General features: G+C 43.7%; 1 protein-coding gene across 1 annotated transcript in view; it reads left to right on the top strand.

The window, feature by feature from the left end:
- TXNRD1 (thioredoxin reductase 1) overlaps window positions 1-16,814 on the top strand; it is a 51,606-nt gene extending 34,792 nt beyond the window's left edge. Inside the window, exons 13-15 of the mRNA XM_054574601.1 lie at window positions 2,159-2,254; window positions 4,639-4,773; window positions 14,894-16,814. Of these exons, the coding sequence (XP_054430576.1) occupies window positions 2,159-2,254; window positions 4,639-4,773; window positions 14,894-14,956 (294 nt within the window). The 3' untranslated portion in view covers window positions 14,957-16,814. The remainder of the gene's footprint in view (window positions 1-2,158; window positions 2,255-4,638; window positions 4,774-14,893) is intronic.
- The last annotated feature ends 2,246 nt before the right edge of the window (window positions 16,815-19,060 follow it).

The following is a 19,060-nucleotide window of genomic DNA, read 5'->3' as shown; positions in this document are numbered from 1 at the left end:
AAACAATATTGTTGGAAATAAGAAAAATAGGGGAAAGTACAAAGAAGAAAATTAAAAGTTAATTACATTTCCACTGTTCTGTTAAGTTTTTCCCAACTTTACCAGTATCATCTCATTTATACTAACTTTACCACTCACCTTTTTTCATACAGTTAAGGAAAGTGCACACAAAGTACACTAGTTTCATATACATAAATAATGCTACAACCTGACTGCTGCTTTTTAAATCATTTGGGAAAGGTTTTTAGTAAAACCTTCTAAAAGATCAGATTTGTGAATCAGCAAGTTTTAGGATGTGATTTTATTTTAAATCCCTTACTAATCTTTGTCTTTATTATATACATTAGTAGTAGCATGTAATATCTCAGTCTGTTACTAACACATTATTAACTTTTTTCTGACTCTAAAAATAATCTTCATAGGAAGTTTGAAAATTAGGAAAATACAAAAAAGGAAATTTTAATTCATGAAGTGATAACTGCTAATGAATATTTTGGCATATTCTAGTCTCTAAGTACTTTTGTGTATTTTTGTATATTGTATAATGTATAATTTTATGTAAGTGCATACACCTTAAATGTTTTTAAAAGTGCGATTAAGTTATGTGCATTTTTCCCTCTATTTTACAATTAATCTTAGGTCAAAAATATTTCCCCCTAGAAACAACATTTTTAAAATACCCTTTTTTAAAAAGGACTTGTATTATACATCCTTTTTAGGGATGCTGTATAATAATTTTTTTTTGCTTTTATTTATTAGGCTGTTTACAGTTTTTCACCACTGGTAGAATGAGGAACTTCTTCATGATTCATTGTCTTTTTCTCCGATTATTTTCTGAGAATAGATTCCTATTAAGAAATATTTAAATTTTAAGGTTCTTGCTATATATTCCACTTCTTGACAATGTATGGATTTTGTTTTATTAAAATTTGCATTTTTATTATAAGAATAATACATTTGAGTTGAAATTTTGAAAAATGTAAGGGAAATGGGAAACAATTACTCATAGAGTTATGTTTGTAACATTAATTGTTAGCAATTAGGTGTAACTTCTTTAATCGTCTTTTTCCTGTACAATTGTTGTGATACTATATATTCAATTTGATAACCCATATTTTAAGAAAAATTCATATCACTTTATAATATAAAAGAACACGTACTGTACTGTCTACATAATCAGTATGTTTTTAAAAGGCAGCCAACCATATACAATATGTTTTGAATTGAGGCTAGCAGTTGGAGGAGAAAATAAATCCGTTTAGTCATCCAGGGCTTAAGTTTATGAAACATCTACAAGGATGTCTGTGTCCTTCCATTTGCCCATCTTCCCTCCCTCCTTCTCTGCTTCCCTTCAATACTTTTGGTGAACAGTGCCGAAGGAGGAAATGTCTTTGGAAGTATTGAGCAAGAAAACTAGGTAATTGCTGTCATTGTTGCTGGCACTTATTTCTTGCCCAAAGTTGTCATTCCTCTCAGGTAACAAGATAGTGTTGGTTTTGTTTTTTTAATCCATATGTTAATTCAAGACAGCAATAATGACATGGCTTCTTTCTCTCATTTGCTTGGTCTTTGTTGTCATTGCTTAAGGTTTACTCTTTTGAGCCTGACATGTAGTTAAAAGATGAGCATATAGCAAAAGGACCTGACAATAGGAATTTATAAAGTAATTCGCTTTCTGACTGGATTCCTATTTATTCCATGAATTTTGTTGGTGTTTTTGTGTTTTTTTTTTTTAATTTTAGTTTTCAGTTACGTTGGCATTCATTATTATTTTATATTAGTTTCTGGCATACAGCAGAGTGGTTAGACAATTATATAATTTACAAAGTGATCCCCCCAATAAGTCTAGTATGCACCTGGCACCTAACGTAGTTATTACAGTATTATTGACATTTTCTGTGCTGAACTTTACTTCCCTGTGAATATTTTGTACCACCAGTCTGTACTTCTTAATCCCTTCATCTTTATCACCCAGCCCCCTAACCCCCCTCTGCTCTGGCCACCATTGGTTGGTTCTCTGCATCTATGAGTCTGTTTCTGTATGAATTTTATTGTTTATTGAAAGTCTGTAGAGCCTCCCTTGTCTTTGTACCACAGCTAGTGTTTGAGAAACATGCTTCTTAAGATGGTGGGTCTAATTGTGCTTTTATCTTCTTAGGTTTACCATAGTTACTTTTGGCCATTGGAATGGACGGTTCCATCAAGAGATAGCAACAAATGCTATGCAAAAATAGTCTGCAATATGAAAGACAGGGTAAGTGCAATTCTCATTTAATCCTTTCAGCCAACTTCCTTTTGTTTTTAATATGTGGCTCTGTTTTGATCACATGATGCACATTGCATTCCTTTACCATTTGACCTGTCAGTCTCCCCAGGGCAGTCATCCCGGGGCGAGGACCATGGCGACATGCTTGATCGCCCCTCAGCTTCACTGGCACGGAGCCCAGCGCATAGTAGACAGGCAGTTAAACTTGCTGAGCGAAGGGGCCAGAGGGACAACTTGAGAACTCTGTGTGTGTGTGTGAAAGGGAATTAATTTAGTCGTCGATTATCTAAAAATAATGACAAAACAAAAAAGGACAGGGGTAGTGCAGGTTTACATCCTAAAGCAGCTGGCACAAATGAGGAAGCAGTAATGGGAAGAACTCTTAATTGGATTCTTTTTTTTTTAATTGACGAGAGAAAGAGACTCTAAGTTGTTTTGTACTTACTTATGCATTCGTTAGTTGCTTCTTGTATGTTCCAAGGTTGTGAAATCAAACTCGCAACCTTGGTGTATCAGAATGATGTTCTAACCAACTGAGCTACCTTGCCAGGGCTTAATTGGGTTCTGATTTAAGAGTTTATTGCTTGCTGCTGCATGTAGCAGTTGATCATGAAGGCCTATGAGCAAACTGCCTGACCTCGTGGTTTGTTTCTCTCCTGACAAAGCAGTGGAATAAATCATTGGTTTTCAAACTATTCTGACTGCTGCCCCCTCATTTTATATTGTAACCCCAGGCACGTGTATGTCCATACACATACTCTGTAAGTGTTGTGGATTAAATCTTATGAGAACTGGTATTTTTAGCTTGGCTGGGATTTTACTTAAGAAAAAATGTCCCCAGTAAAAATATAAATGATGCTAAAGAATCCATGTGTTAAGAGCCGAATAAACCAATAATTTTTTATCTTGGATTTGAATATAACTAACCTATATATCCTGCTTAGAAGTAATTGCTCTAGACAGTAGCATAGAAGCATGTTGCTTTTTTCAGAACCCAGGGTTCTAGGAAAACCTCGATCCTCTGGAAAAAAGGTCATTATATATGCACTTAATAAATCAATATACTAGGACAACCTGTAATGAGCTATATACAATTGACATAAAAAACAATTTTTAGATAGAGTTTTTTTTCTTTTAGACAAATTTTATTAGAAGTTTATTTGTGTGGGTATGTATTAGAAAGGAAGTTAAGTAATTGTGCCAGGGCATGTACTAGTTAATGGCAGAGCTGGAATTCAGCCTCAGACAAGGTGGATTCCATGTTACTAACCAGTATCCCATGTCTGTTTAGTCTTTTGTAGTCCTCCTTGATCCTGTACCCCTCATTTATTCCCTACCCCAGAAGCGACAGTTCTCTTGGAGTGTCTCGTCTGTTCATATTTTGTTTGCCAAGTGTGATATATCCCTAAACTTTATACATTGTGGTTTAATTGAGCGGTATCCTCAGCTAAATAGAGGCCTGCAACTTGTTTTTAATCTTATTTTTTGAGCTCTATTCATATTATTACATTTACATCTAGTACGTTTTAAGACCTAGTATATGCTTTGTTTACCCATGCTCAGCCCCTGATTGTCAGGCCGAGAGCTGTCAGCCCAGCATGGGGTATATCTCAGTACTTTGGCAACAGAATGGCTTTGATTGCTTTCCATAGAGAGGTCAAACCTTAGATAAGGCCCTTCACCCCACAGCCTGAGTCACCACGTCTGGTATGAGGAGATTGGGCTAGACAGTCTAGCTCAGTTGGAGTTGGCTCTGAAAGTCTAAACAATGGAATGAATCAGATTTCTGTGCTCTTGGCAGAGTTTTTCCTGAATTTGGGATTTAGAATTTATGGGAAACAGTTCCTGCACAGGTATTTTAGAGTTGCCAAATATTTTTTCTATTGCTTTCAAAAATGTTTTCAGATTGGAAGGGACTTAAGTTTAATTGTGCTATCTGTCCCCCAAACCTGAGTTAAATGAATTTTAATTTGATTATGTGTTCTTAAATGTTTTAGCTATCACAGATGGTTTATCTGGAGGTTTGAGACAGCCAGATAGAGGAAATGAGGACACAGCTGCCCTTTGAAATCATTTCTCAGAACATTTTCATGCTTCTGGAGTTGCAGACAGCGTTGCTTTTAATGTTTCCCTTCATCATCACTCGTGGCCAGCTCTTGTCCTTTTCTTCTTGCTTGATGTGACCCCACGCTCTATATGGGCCCATGTGGAAGTTATCTTCAGCCTAAACAGCTTTTAGCAGCAGGCATTAATACGAGTATAAGTCTTTGGCCATTTCTGAATGGGGTTTCTAGAATGGACTGGGAAAAAACTCTGGGCCCTTAAGTGGGAGAAAAGTCAGTGTAATTGTAATACTTGATTTTATACCTTAGGAACGTGTTGTGGGCTTCCACGTACTGGGTCCCAATGCTGGAGAAGTTACACAAGGCTTTGCAGCTGCGATCAAGTGTGGACTGACCAAACAGCAGCTGGACAGCACCATCGGAATCCACCCCGTCTGTGCAGAGGTGGGTCACCTACACTTGCAAAGCTCCGCACAGCATCACCAGGCTTCCAAGTGGCAGAGCTGGGACTCTGAAGCTAGCGTTCTTTCCGTTGTGCTCCAGCTACTCCTGTACCTCCTTACAGCTTATTAATGACTGAGAATACCTCAAAAGAAGGCCTTGTCTCTAGAACCCATATTATCCTCTTTCAAGTAGATAGTACTGTCGTGCTACTATTTGGTAAAAGCCGTGGGATTGATTTCTAGAGATGTGCCTTAAATCTTTTACTTATCATATCTTCTGAATTATTTTCATTGGCTGTTGGTTAACAATGCCATTCACTCCCAGAAAGAGCTTCAATGCTAGTTCTCTTGGGGCCACATTGAGGCCAAATGATACGTGCGCTTCTTTAGCTTTTGCTGGCAGAGAATGAGCTTTGAAAATGACGCTTTTAAAAGATCAGGCAAATGATGCCCTGGCTGGTGTGGCTCAGTCGATTAAGTGAGGCCTGTGAACCAAAGGGTCGCTGGTTCAATTCCCAGTCTATGGCACATGCCTGGGTTGCAGGCCAAGTCCCCAGTAAGGGGCGCGTGAGAGGCAACCACACATTGATGCGTCTCTCCCTTCTCCCTCCCTTCCCCTCTCTAAAAATAAATAAATAAATCTTTAAAAGATTAGGCATATGACAATAGAATTGGAAAATGACCACACTGGGCCTCTGGGTGTCAGTGTTTCTTCACATTGTCAGTGATTATTCAAGACTTCAATGTTGTGATGCCTACTGTTAGCTACGGATTATGTCTCTGCTGGAGAACTTGGTGAAGATTGGGAAGAGCTATCTCAGACTAGCTTAAGTATGGAACTGAAATTATACCTGTCTTCTGGCCCCCATAGTCAGTGGTTTCCACAGTGAACCTTGTGCTTGCGCACATACACACACTCCTGCCAGGCTTCATTCGGTGCCTGCTACCTCACTGTTCCCCATCCGTGATTGCCCCTATGCAGCTGAGCTCTTTGCTGAGTATGAAATGTCAGCGTCAGGACGTGGGAAAATGTTTTCGTTCTTTTGCTTTGCTGTATTAGAGATAGTGTCCTCCCCTAAATTTTTATGCATCTTGCTGAGATGGCAGCATAAAACAACATGTTCAGTGACTAGGGCATTATTCATAGAAAACTGCTGTCTTGTGAACTAAAACTAAGCTTCAAAAAATATAAAAATTGAAGAGTCTAGATGAATGTTTTCAAAGAATGTGCTGTGATAATATCTTTTGTTCAGTGTAATGACTGAGACTGTTACTATCTGCCTGGGGAAGGAGCCAATTAACTTCGTTTTTTCAAAAACACTTTTAATGAGCATGTTAATTTTTTAGGGCTACAGTAACAAAGTACCACCAACTGGGTGGCTTAAACCAACAAGCTTGTTCTCTCACAGCTCTGGAGGCTAGAAGTCTGAAAGCAAGGTGTCAGCAGGGCCACGCTCCCTCCGGACGCTCTAGAGAAGAACCCTATTTGCCCCTCCGAGCTTTTCGTGGTTGCTGGCAACCTTTGGTGTTCCTTTGCTTACAGATGCATCACTCCACTTTCTGTCTCTGTCTTCATATGGCCTTATCTCCCACGTGTCTGTGTCAGATTTCCCTCTTTTTATAAAGGCATCAGTCATTGGATTAGAGCCTGCTGTAATCCATTACAGCCTCATCTTAACTTGGTTACATCCGCAAAGACCCTATTTCCAAATCAGGTCACACTGATGGGTACCAGGGCTTCGGACTTGAACATATTCTTCTGGGGGGCTTAGTTCAACCCACAACAGTGAGTGTATTTAAAAACCTTGATGCAGTCCTAAGATACGTAAATGCTACCACAATCATCTCCAATATGAATGGAAAGCTAACTTTCCAATTTACATGTGTGTCTAATTTTTTTTATCTGAATTCAGCTCTTGCTGGGCTGGTTAGAAGCCTGCCAAGGGCTTGACTCCTTCTGCCCCCCTTCATGGTGTGTGTTGTGCTGCGATTCCGGCAGTGGGGAGCCGGCTGCACCTGGCAGGGTGGCTGCCAGCCGGGCAGAGGAGCAGTGAGGAGGCGGGACGTCTTACTGAAGCCCCTGCCTGTTCTCCGTGGTATACCTGGCACATTTGGGAACCTTTTTTCTTTAAAACATGTGCCTCTGTGCATCTCCATCTGTTCTGTCTTATGACTTTGAAGCTCAGAAGCTAATTTCCACTGCTTTGATAGGGCTTTCCACACCCCCGCCCCATTTTTCCTAGCTGGTAGCTGATGAATGAGGTAAAAAGTTGGGTGCTCTCTCACTGTGGACACGTTTGTTGTGCAGTGACGTGCATAGCGCTGTGCCGGGCACTTGGGAACGTAGCAGGGATTTGAGACCATTAAGAGCAGGGAGGCAGGTGAGGGAAGTACCAATCACAGTTCAGTGTGTCAAGCCCTAGGGCAGTACTAGTATCAAGTGGTGTTTGGAGTAGGGATATCGGAGCAGGGTCATTGAGGGAGTGCTTGCCTAAGACTGAAAGAATGTGTTGGTGTTAGCCAGTCAGAAGGAACACCAAATAAAAGCCTTCATAGGAGCAAGCATGGCTCATTCAGGGAACTGAAAGACCCTCAATACTGCTGTAGCTTGAAAAGCTTAGAGAGGAGTTAGGAACAAAACAAAACATATATGTATACACATGCACACAGTGGAGAAGTAAGTGGAAGGTCATGCATGGCCTTGGAAACCAGGGTGCAGGGTCTTTTGACTTTATCCTGAGGCATGGGGATTCTGTGGAGAGAAGCTTACCGCAGAGGAATAACGTGATCAGGTAAGATATTGAGAAAAATTGCTCTTGCTCATTAAAAAAGGGACTGAAGGAAGCATGTCTAGAGGCAAGAGTGGCAGCCTGCACTGGGCTGGTGGCAGTGGAAATTGAGAGGCACTGATACGTTAAAATAGGAAACAGAGTCGATAGTACTGGACAGCTGTTTGGAGATGTGAACAGGGAAGAACTGAGAATGATTCATATTTGTGGCCTGAAGTGGGAAGCAGTAAGTAGAAAGAGCAGGTCTGAAGGGGAAACGCTGAAAGTAGCACTGATGTGTATGAGGGTTGCTGTGTGTGTCTGGCACTCTGCAATGTGTGTATTGACGTATTTAGTCCTTAGAAGATGCTCATGAGATGGGTGGCAGTAGTATCTCCATTTAACAGATGAGGACAGAGGGGTTGAGTAACTTGTCCACAGTAACCAGCTTGGAAATGGCAGAACCGGAATTCAAACCCAGCCGTCCGGCTCCCGAGGCCCCTTGCTGTACAGATGGTACTCCCATTTCCACAGACCTTTCTACAATATTTGACATAGAATTTAAAAAAAGGGAAATGACTTATTGGTGGTACCATGAATGCACTGGAGACAGAGACCTGGGTTGTAATCTCCCTCGGCAGTTTCTTTCCCGTGAACCTGGCTGTATCACCCAGCTTTCCAAGAGCGTGGTTCTCGCGTTAAATGAAACAGAGATAAGAGCTAACTCAAAGGGCTGGTGAGCAACCCTTTTCCACACAACAACAAAAGGGTTGTGTGGAAAGTGGAGGTGTCTCGGAGAGTTCCTGGCATGTGACTATCTACCTCTCTCAGCTGGGTTTCCCCAGGGTATTTCCTTATAAATGTGGCTCCACTGGACGTCTTCATTACAGTATTTTGAAGAGGGTTGGGAGGGATGTGTATTTTGAAAAAGCTCCTCTGGATTTTTTTTTTTTTTTTTTTTTAAGCCTCTTGTTATGAACTACTTGCTTAGAAACTAGATTTTGAAAAACCAAAGGCTTCTGAGCCCTGCTGATGGAAATCTTTTCTCAAGCTGCTTGATCAAGGGCAAGTGAAATTTGATACGTAGGGGATTTTAGGAACTCTTTTTTTCTGTGCTAAATGCTGGGTTCGGACATGGGCTTGCTACTGGACCCACGGTTTTTCATGTCAAGCCATATACTGTAGAGGGTTGTTGTACAAAATGCTGGCCATAGAATGTTACTAGTCCTTACTAAGTTAAGGATGGAAATAAAGAAGGGTTTAGAATTTGACAGTCTCTGATCTAATAATTAAAAATTGTGTCTTAATTTTATATGGCTTTTAAATCCCCAGGGTATTTTCCATTTTTATTGAATTTCACAAATGTCAGTCCATTAATAATAATTTAAAAACTGATTGTGAGCACAGCTTTAAAGCATTCAGAGCTAGTCACAGCTCCCAGGCCAGCTGTGAGTGGTTCACAGAATGAGTCATTGAATGACATTTCCCATACTGTTTTGATAAAATAACCAGGGCAGTTGAGCAGTCTTTAGTTTTGAAGAATAATTACTTTAAAAAGTCAACAAATTCCTCAGTTGAGGCTTTACTCTTTGGAGCAAAATCTTTTCTAAAGGGTTTCCTTCTGGAATTGCTCTAAGAGGAGGGGGACTGTTCTCGTTTTTGACTGAAAGCCTCCTGGTGTCAGTGTGTAAGGGTGGGAGCATCAGTAATGCATTAACATTATTCAGTGTGAAGATAGTGTGGTGATAATTGCTTGTGGACATCTGAGCAGCAATAATTGAATGGGACACTGATTGTACATCATCTGTGGTAGTAACTTCAACTAATCAGGTTTGTAGGGGAAATACAATAGCTCAAAAGGAAAGAATATTAGAAAAGACCCAGTGAAATGTCTTAAAATGAATTTCAGTGCCCACCATTAGACTTCTCTTTTTTAAGATTTTATTTATTTATTTCTAAACAGAGGGGAAGAAAGAGAGAGAAACATCAGTGTGTGGTTGCCTCTCAGATGCCCCTTACTGGGGACCTAGCCCGCAACCCAGGCATGTGCCCTGACTAGGAATCAAACTGGCAAGCCTTTGGTTTGCAGGCCAGCACTCAGTCTACTGAGCCACACCCGCCAGGGCAAATGTTTTGTTTTAATAGTCAACATAATCACAGTCTAGAGTGAGGGGTTCTTGCAAGGCAGGGAGGTATTGGGCCCGATGTGAAGGCCAGGTGGAGCCTGCAGCAGCATTTGACCCTTTGTTGAGGTTCTTTGTGTTGGATAGAGAAGCATGAGGGGCAGCCTCTATGCTCGTTTTAAAGGTGTGTTTGTATGAAAATTCTAAAGCAGCTGTGTGCAAATAAAATCTTTGTAAAAATTGACCCAGTTTTTCCATGTACACTAATCAACACTGGCAGGATATTGGCTTCCCCCATCTTTTAAACATAAATCAGTATAAGAAAAATCCATGAGCTCTTTTTTTTTTTAATCTACTTGCATGTTTGATATGTTTCTTTTCTATGCAAATCTGCTACAAGTTCTATTTCTAAATTAATTCCTGAGAAAGAAAACTTAGGCTGGCAAATTCACACGCCTGAAATTTGTTTGACTGCATTCTCTGGCTCTTTATTTTTCTTCCATTATAAAAATTCAAAAGTGAGCGTGTTGATGCTATTTTCAGTGGCCCATGATATCATCGTTCTAATGCGGCTCTTCTCATTATTGATTATTGTCTTTCTGCCCTCTTCCGCAGTCACACTTTTTTTTAAGCAAAGGAACTTTATTGCTTTTCCAAAGGTTGTACTAGCTTATGGTGTCATCGGCATTGAATTTAAGAGTGCTAATGAAAATGTTGCAAAATTCAGTGTAAAATTTTGTACACTAAGAATAAAAGGGATAACATTTGAAGAATTTTTCTCACATCTTTGCTAACAAGGATGAACTCTTTCTCATAATTATTTGTTTGGATGTGAATTGTTTATCATTTCTTCCAGCTTCATATTTTAAATGTTTTTTTCGATACTGGCCATTTTTACCTGGGTCTGAATTTTTTGAGGTGCTGATGATGCATTGGTATATAAGGAAGGGAGAAGGCGTTGTCACTGGTTTAAGGCTAAAACAGACCAAGGGTTTTCCTCAGTACTGTTCCTCCTTTACACAACAGTGTTTTCCCCTTTTATTCAGAAGTAGTTTTCATGCTGATAGCTCTTGTTTTGACCTGTTTAAGGTAAAGTGGCCTTGATTTTGTGTGTGTGCACTTTCCTTTTTACAATAAAAACCAGGAAAATGGTTGTTTCTCAGGAACCAAAGGGACAGCTGACTGAGAAATCACGCGGGCACTCAGGTGTGCCACGGGGGTGCAGACACTCCACGGGTCCGTGCAAGACTCTCCCTGATAAGCCATGGCACCCAGGCTCAGTGAGACCTCCGTGGCCTCAGAAGGTTGGTCTGCAGAGGGGAGGCCTGACGGGCTCGCGGAATCCTCCCAGTGTTGCCTCCCAGCTTGCTTAGTGCAACCAGAATAGTCTAGATGAAAGTTTCAGTTGTACTCAGAGACCAGACACGTTTCCAAATTTAATTTGTTGGGACACAAACTTATGTTTTCTTGTCTGCGCAGTATACGTGGCCCATTTGGGTGGCGTTTGGTTTCAGTTTATTTTGCCTCTAAGAGCAAAGGTTTATTCCTTGCTGGTGCTCTCCGGTCATCCTGGGTGAGGCGCAGCTCAGCTCCTATGCACCTGCACTCCCAGACCGGCCGATGGAGCAGCCTGCCCCTGGGGCATTGCTGGCTGCAGGGCAGAGGGAAAGGCAGGTCGGAAAGCGCACTTGGCGCTAAGAAGAAATGCGCGTCACTTCCACACACGTGTCTTTGGCCAGAGCAAGCCCAGCCCCCAGGTCAGTGTCCCAACAGGGCGGGAATGTGTAATTGTGGTCCACACGAAAGGTTGTCACAAGGAGGTGAAAATGCTGAAAATCTCACAGTGGTTGTCAGAATTATAAAGACCCGAACTGCCAGTGTTAACACAAAGAGAGCTCAAATTTAACAGATAAGTGAAACATATGACTCAGTTATTGGTTACCTATCATAGTGATGAAGATGGGAAAATTAATAATCAATTCCAGGTGCATGGCCTGGGCATCCAGGTAGTGGTGATGGCGTTCACTGAGAGGGACGGGTGCAGGGACGGCATTTCTCAGTGCCGGGCATTTTAAGTTTGAAGTGTCATCCAAGGAGAGATGCTTGTTAGGTCTCCCCGGTGTGTAGCTCAGAAGAGACACATGGCTGGACAGATGGCATACTCATCTGCCTAAAAGGGAGTCGTTGACTGAATGAGACCAGTTAGGAGGGTATCCGAAGGGGAGCGAGCTGAGGCCAGAGCCCCGGGACAGTGCGTTCTGGCCTTGCAGGGTCCGGCACGTGTGGACAGCGGCAGGATTTGTGCAGCACGTTTGGGTGCCTGAGGTCTACAGCCAGCGCCTCCCAGGGGTTCTGGCCACTGCCGGGGCTCGGGGCGCCAGCGTTTCAGGACACCTTCATGCCATGGCTGAGGAACAGTCACAGGAGGAGGAAACAGGAAAGATCCCTGTCAAGGCGACAAGGAGAGGAAAGAATTGTTAAGAGGTAGGTGAGATCGACAAGAAATGCTGCAGAGAAGCTGTGTAAAATGAAGACTGCAAGGTGTCCTCTGGATTTGGCAGTGAGAGTTACTGACGGACTGCAGGAGTGGTGTTCCCACGGAATGGGGGGTGGGAGCCAGAGTTCAGTGAAACGGGAAATAAAAGTAGACTGTAAATACGAAACAGCTTAACATTTTGGCTGAAAGACGACAAGAGACATTGGTAATAGAGGTGATCCTAAGGCTGAGGGAAGATTGTGTGGCGATAAATGCAGTCTGAGAAAGACCAATGGAAAAAGCAAGGTTAAGAATAAAAAGGAAAGGGGGGCAGGTGATGTGTGAAATCAGAACGTGAGGGGATAGGATCCAAAGCCCAGCCTGGCAGGAGGGGGGCATTCTTACCCTGAATCATCCAGGAAGGGGGGGTTCATAAGAGCAGTGGGTGCTGAGCACCAGGCAGGTGACGGTGACTTTGTTTCCCCTTTGTAGGGAAAGATGTCATCCCTTGATACCATTTCTCTTGGCTGGAAGAACTTCCTTGAACATTTTTGGGCAGTGTTTGTCTGAAAGTGACAAAATTGCTCAACTTTTGCTTGTCCGAAAATGTGTTTATTGTGCTTTTTTCATGGAGGTATTTTTTTGTTGACTGTGGAATTCTGGGTTCACAGTTCTTTTGTTGTTCCTTTCAGCCTTTTGAATCTGTGCTAGATACGTGGGTTTTGTTGTCCTCCTTTGAAGAGTACCGAGTTTTCTTGGGGTGGACCGTGAACATCCTTGCGGCTCATTTGATCCTCGGGAGGCTTGTTTAAGCTTGTTAGGGTGGACTAGAGCAGCTGTTACTCCAGGGCTAGTAATGCTTAACCCACTGCCTGGCTGTGGCTTTGTGGCATCTCCAGGGGTCGCCCCAGGGGCTCAGGGAGGCCTCTGGGCTCCAGCTCATGAGAACTGGGACCTCGCCTGGCCCCAGCTGGCACTGCCGGCTGTTCAGCGTCCTGCTCTGTGGCTGTGGTTTCTTCCCTGGCTTCGTGGGGTCCTGTCCCCTGGACCCATGCAGCTTGGTATTCAACCAGAGATGATGGACCTGCATGCAGATTGCTGGAGCTCTGTCTCTGGCTAGCTCCCTTCTCTGGGGAATTCAGCCCCCCAAATTCTAGCTGCCTCAGCCTCCCCAGTATCCGCCCTTGTCTCTTCAAGTCACCAAGAGATCTGTGTTCTCCTTGAGCTACTATACCAGGGCCTTGTAGATGCCTCCAGGTAGACAGCCAGGCCTGTCGAAGGTTCACTTTATTTGTTTCTCCTCATATGGGGACCACAACCCACTGCCTGTTGTTTGGTATCTCAAATGATTATTTGACATATTTTATCTAGTTTTTGGTTAAGTGGAGACAGCTAGTTTGGTATCAATTACTCCATTAGGCCAAGAATAAACATCTGTTTCTAGAGGTAGAAATATGTTTGTTGTTTTTTTTGTTTTTTTTGTTTTTTTTTTTGGTATGTTTGTTATTTGGCAGAACTACAAAGGTAAGCAGCTGATGGTTGGGATGGCGACGCGGGTGTGCCACAAGAAATTCTCACATGTGGCTCATAGACAACCTGTGTAACAACCAGTCACTTGGGACTCTTGCTAGAAAAGATTCCTGGGCCCTGCCCTCATTCTGCCAAATTAAAAGTCGTATAATTTCTGTGTTTTAATCAGTATGAATAGGCTTTGTTCACTAAAGTTTGAGAACCATTGTTTTATGTATCGGCCATCTCGTGCAGTAGCGAGTTAAAGCTGCCTAACGATGTTAATTAAGGCTCTAAACCCACAAGCACCAAATGTTTGCAAGGACGTGAAATGAGGAGAACTTGTTGGTCACTGCAAATGAGAGTGCCCGTTGGTCAGTCACCTTGGAAATCCAGTCAAGTCAAAGTGGCACCTACACCCCCAAACCAGCAATTGTACCTCTAGCTCTGGATGCAAGGAGACTCCTGGATGTATGTCACAGAGCATGTTACAAATGGCATATTGGCAATAGCTTGGACGGCCAGCCAAAGGAGCCTGGATATGTAATTGTGATACATTCACTGCTTGAATGACTGGATACTGCAGTATACAGCACATATAACATACTGTAGTAACTGAATACTATTCAATGAAAGATGGAAGAGTAATAACTCTATGTGTCCATATGGATGAATTACAGAAATGCAGTGTTGAGCCAAGAAAGCAGGTAGCAGAAGAGGACATAAACCATCTTGCCATGTTCATGTAAAGCTGTAAAAAACCTACAAGGAAAGCAGGAAGAAATTTGTAGGAGCGTGGTCAGCACTGATTGAGGGGGAAGGCGGGGGAAGTGAGCAGGGAGCGGCACGCGTGGGACTCTAACCATATTCACAGCTCCCTGTGCTGGGTGGGCACATGGGTGTTTGTAGTAATGCACTTTATACCTTTCTACAGGTCCAGAATATTTCATGATGCACTTTTTTTAGAGAATAGACAAGCAACTTGGGTAGCTTGTTTTAATCACCCTCGTGCAGAGAAAGTTTGTCATTAGATGTAACCTAAATATTTTTTCTTGCTTTGGTTTTAAAATGTTTCCCCCCGTTTATCCTCTGGAGAAGTTGAGGACATCATTGGTGATATCACTTCTCTGTTTCTTTCATTTTAAGTAATCACCTCACTCCTTGGAATGTATGGTGTGATCTGAACTACTCCCTGTTCACTCATTTGCTCGGTGTCTGAGAATCTTGTGCTGTCTCCTCCCACAGGTGTTCACAACTCTGTCGGTGACCAAGCGCTCTGGGGGCAATATCCTGCAGGCTGGCTGCTGAGGTTAAGCCCCAGTGTGGATGCTGCTGCCAAGACTCCATAACACTGGTGTTTCCTCGCCCAAATCCAAGGTGAAGTTTTCAAGAAGGTTCTTGGGCTTCGACACCTGTGTGTCCTGTGCTTACATCATCCAAGGCCCCCTTGGATCCCCTGGGTAGGAGGCGGTGAATGGAAGGCAAGCAGCATCACACTGGGGTCACCATGGCGGACTCGAAACTGACCTTCGGCAGTGCATCGGAGGGTGCGTCCATGAAGTCACTGGCCTCAAGCCTGCGCGGTGGGCCGTGATGGAACAACTGGCGAAGCAGTTTCAGCACAACTCTTCCTTTGTAGGTTTTCTGGTCCTCTTTGTCAGGCTTCTAATGTTGATTATTGTTTTCTGTTTTCTCCAAGGTGTTAATGATACTAGAGATGAAAAATGTTAGCACTCGATTTTTGTCCAAAGCAAGTCATAGCCCGAGTATGCACGTAAGGTGCCTTGTTGCTTGGGAGGCCTGATTTACTCCCTGAGCGGCTAATGATAGGCTTGTCCCATGAACGAGAACTACCATGGGACTCAAATGTTCTGTTCTACTCAACTGACCTGTTTAGCCTTGTCTCCCCTAATAAGTCATGTGTTCTAGCAAGTAAACATATGATTGGTGAGATTAGCCCCCGTGTGCTGCATCACTATCAGTTCTAGTTAAGAAAAAGGAAAAGGCTGCTTGACCAGCCTACTGGGGGCGACATTCCCCTGCATGGAACTTAGTAGTCTGGTATGACTTCCATCGTTATTCATGACGGAGGCAGACATACACCTTAAATGTGAAAAACAGCAGAAGTCTTCATTTGGTTTATTGCGTGCTGGTTTAGTGAGCTGAAACACTTTAACACTTGTTTAAAGCTTTTTTTGGGTAACTTCAGCTTTAAGCTAAAAATACAAAATATCACAGCTTTATTTTTCATGTATATTATGTATCTGTCCCTTCCTAAGAACTACATTTATAGGAAAATAATTCTTTCTACACTTAACAATTTAACTGTTTTGTGGTAATTACTCTTTTAAGGAAGTTGTTAATGTTATAAGTTATATTTTTTAACACAGGTGGATGTGAAGGATTTTTGTTTAAAACCAAATGGTTTTGATATCTTCTGTTGAATGAATGACTATACCTGGTGGGATTTTGGCAGAAGTGTTTATTATGCTTCGCTTGCATTCCACCTTGTATTAGTATGGAGAGGCATTGACTCCACAGTTCTAGATTCTTGTGTGAATGCGCTAAGGATCATATTCAGGCCATCTTCTCACTGTAAGTTGGATTCCAAACACATGTTGTGGACATCAGGCCTCCCACCAGCGGTCACTAGAGCTCCTTTTCCATTACCTCCCCTTCTCATGTTTCTCAGCTACAACGCCAAGTAGTCGATTCAAAGTACATTTCTTGGTCACCTCAGGGAACTCATGCTCCTGCTGCGCGTTCCGTTGGCAGAGCACCTAACCCTGTCCCACAGGACTCTGCCTCACGCCCTTGTCCCACCTGCGTATACGACAAATATGAGAAAAGGAGAAAGGGCGAGGGGAATCAAGGCAGTTGGCTGTGTGGAGTTTTATTTATTTTTTAAAATTTGTTTTGTCTCCAAGTCTGCCAGTCCCTGAAATTAGAACAGAGGCAGTGTGAGGCTGTTGTGCTGAATCATGTGGTTCTCTCTCTACTTAGCAGAATGGAAGGTTCTGCCCCCACAAGAAGGATCATACTTAATGGACTTGCCTGGCTCAGATTCTGTAATTGCCCAATGTATTGAAACATGAAGTTCCATGCTTTTTTTTTGTTGTTGTTATTCTTTTAAAAAAAAACAATGTGAACCATTAAAAGGTATTGATACCCATCCTGTGTGCCTCCTTACTGAATGGGGTCTTTGGGTCCTCCGCACGAGCTTTCATGTCGACAGTCATGAGAACCGGCTGCTGAGTGAGCGGTGGTGATGCCGGGCTCCCGGGCCTGGCTGGCAAGCTGACGTTCACGTTTTAGTGGTGCTGGCCTTTCACGTTCCAATTTTCAGCTCGTCCTCTTTGACCTGTCAGTCGTGGTCTTCACGGTGGCAGAACTGCCCCACCCCACTCCAGGTCACTCTGAGGCCTAGCACTTTGTAAGTCCACGGCTGCCTATCTCTTACCGAGTGAAGAGGCAAGAAAGGAAATGATGGAATGCTTACATCCAAGGCACAATGGATACAATATGAATAAACACTGGCGGATCATTCATGTGTCACCTTGACGGCATCATGGGACGCCCAGCTGTTTGGCTGAAGGTTACTTGCAGTGTGTCTGTGAGGGCGTGCCTGAGTGGAATGAGCCCTTGAATCAGTGCGCCCCCGAAGGCAGTTTGCCCTCCCCAGTGTGGGCGGGCATCATCCGTCCACGGAGGCAGAATAGAGGCGACTGCAGCACTCCAGGGGAGAGAACATGGGGTCCTGGGTCAAGTTGGTAGCGGTAGATGTGATAGGTAAGTCCCATTCTGATGTAAGTTGAAGGTAGAACCGGTAGCACTTAGCATTGAATTGCATGTGGGGTGGGAGGGAGAAGTCAAGGACTGCAGCCTTTTGGGCTTTGACGACTGGCAGGATTGAGGCGGAAGGTGTTCCTTCACAGAGATGGGAGACCGAGGGGGGCGGGGCGGGTTGGAAGGGACTTTTAAGCTTGAGGGTTGAGTCCCGCATTTGAGGTGCCGAGTAGAGTAGAGTAGAGTAGAGATGGTGAGTAGGCGGGTGGACATACAAGTCGAGTTGCACAAGTTTAGGATGGAGAGGCAAATGTCATGTAAGCCCAGAGAGGGATGTGTCAAGTCCCCAGAGTGATGAAGCCCCCAGGGCGTGAGTGCAGGTGGACATGAGGCAATCAGTGCCAGGAACCGTAGTTGTCCCCAAGGAGGGCTTCCAATAGAGTTCTTTTTTTTTTTTTTTTTATGAAAGGCTTTACACCCATTAACGGGTGGGGAAAGACATGCCAGACAACCAGAAAAGACATGGAAACAAAAAGTAAGAGAAAGGTGGAGAGGTGGGTTGTAAACAGCACGTGGAAGGCCCCAAACAGCAGGCCAGTGCCCTTGGATGTGACTTCAGGTCCACGGGGAGCTGGGAAGATGCGTGACGGCGGGCTGGGACTCAGGTGGGGAGAGAAAAGCATGCACGCACAGGGCCAGGCCTCACACAGCTCCCGAGTACAGTTCTGCAGCCACACTCCTCGCCCCCTAGTCCCGCCCTGCGTAACTGATGGACAGCGGGGTGGGCGTGCGTGAGTGTCCTGCCCTGTTCCAGACTGAGCCAGCACGGGTTTGAATCACAGCTTTGCCGCGTCTTTGCCAAGGTATCCACACTTAACCTTGCTCTGCCTCAACTTCCTCACCTGTAAAACAGGAATATTCATTGGCCCCTCCTCAGGTTACATGAGTTGAAATATGTGGCACACTTAGAACATGAGTGTCTTGCTATGCAGAGAGTAAGCATATGGTAAAATCTGACTTATTACACAGCTTGGTCAGAATGAAGAGTGGAAAGGCGACGAATTCAAAGGCAGTTGCAAGTCAGAGCAAGAAATAAAAGAGGCCTGAAAAAAGGCAGTTGTTGCGGGAGAGATGAGGTGATGAATATCGAGAGAAGAGCAGTAAGATCCGTGGGACTTGATGGTGTGCGCGCTTGTTCCACAGCCACGTGTAAAGTCTCTATGATATACTTGCTGTTGTCCTGAGCTGGGTTAACTGGAAAGCAAGGGAAAGTCTCGTCTTCAAAAAAAGACTGGGAGGGACAAGAGGAGCAAAGAGCAATAACAACAACAGAGTGCTCCCCTCCTACAGTTGCTGTGAGGACCACGTTAGTCAGTACATGTGTGAAGTTACTTAGAAGAGCGGCTGGCGCCACGAAGGTGCCAGGTGAGTAGGCACCTTACGAGGAGGAGGAGGAGAGGAAGGGGTAACTCAGCTCTCAGCATAGGGGGTCAGCGGTGCTGGGGTTCAAGCCCAGGCGGGTGATCTCCGTCTCTTCCTGCTGCAGCCCTGCTCCCTCCTGCGCAGGCAGTGGCCTGGGCAGGACCAAGGGAGTCAGCCCGGCTGACTTGGAATGTGGCTCAGAGC

Source organism: Pteronotus mesoamericanus, unplaced genomic scaffold (genome assembly GCF_021234165.1).
Source record: "Pteronotus mesoamericanus isolate MK-2021 breed Mesoamerican mustached bat unplaced genomic scaffold, CSHL_Meso_final contig_263, whole genome shotgun sequence".
Lineage (NCBI taxonomy): Eukaryota > Metazoa > Chordata > Mammalia > Chiroptera > Mormoopidae > Pteronotus > Pteronotus mesoamericanus.
This window is presented reverse-complemented; position numbering and strand designations above follow the sequence as displayed.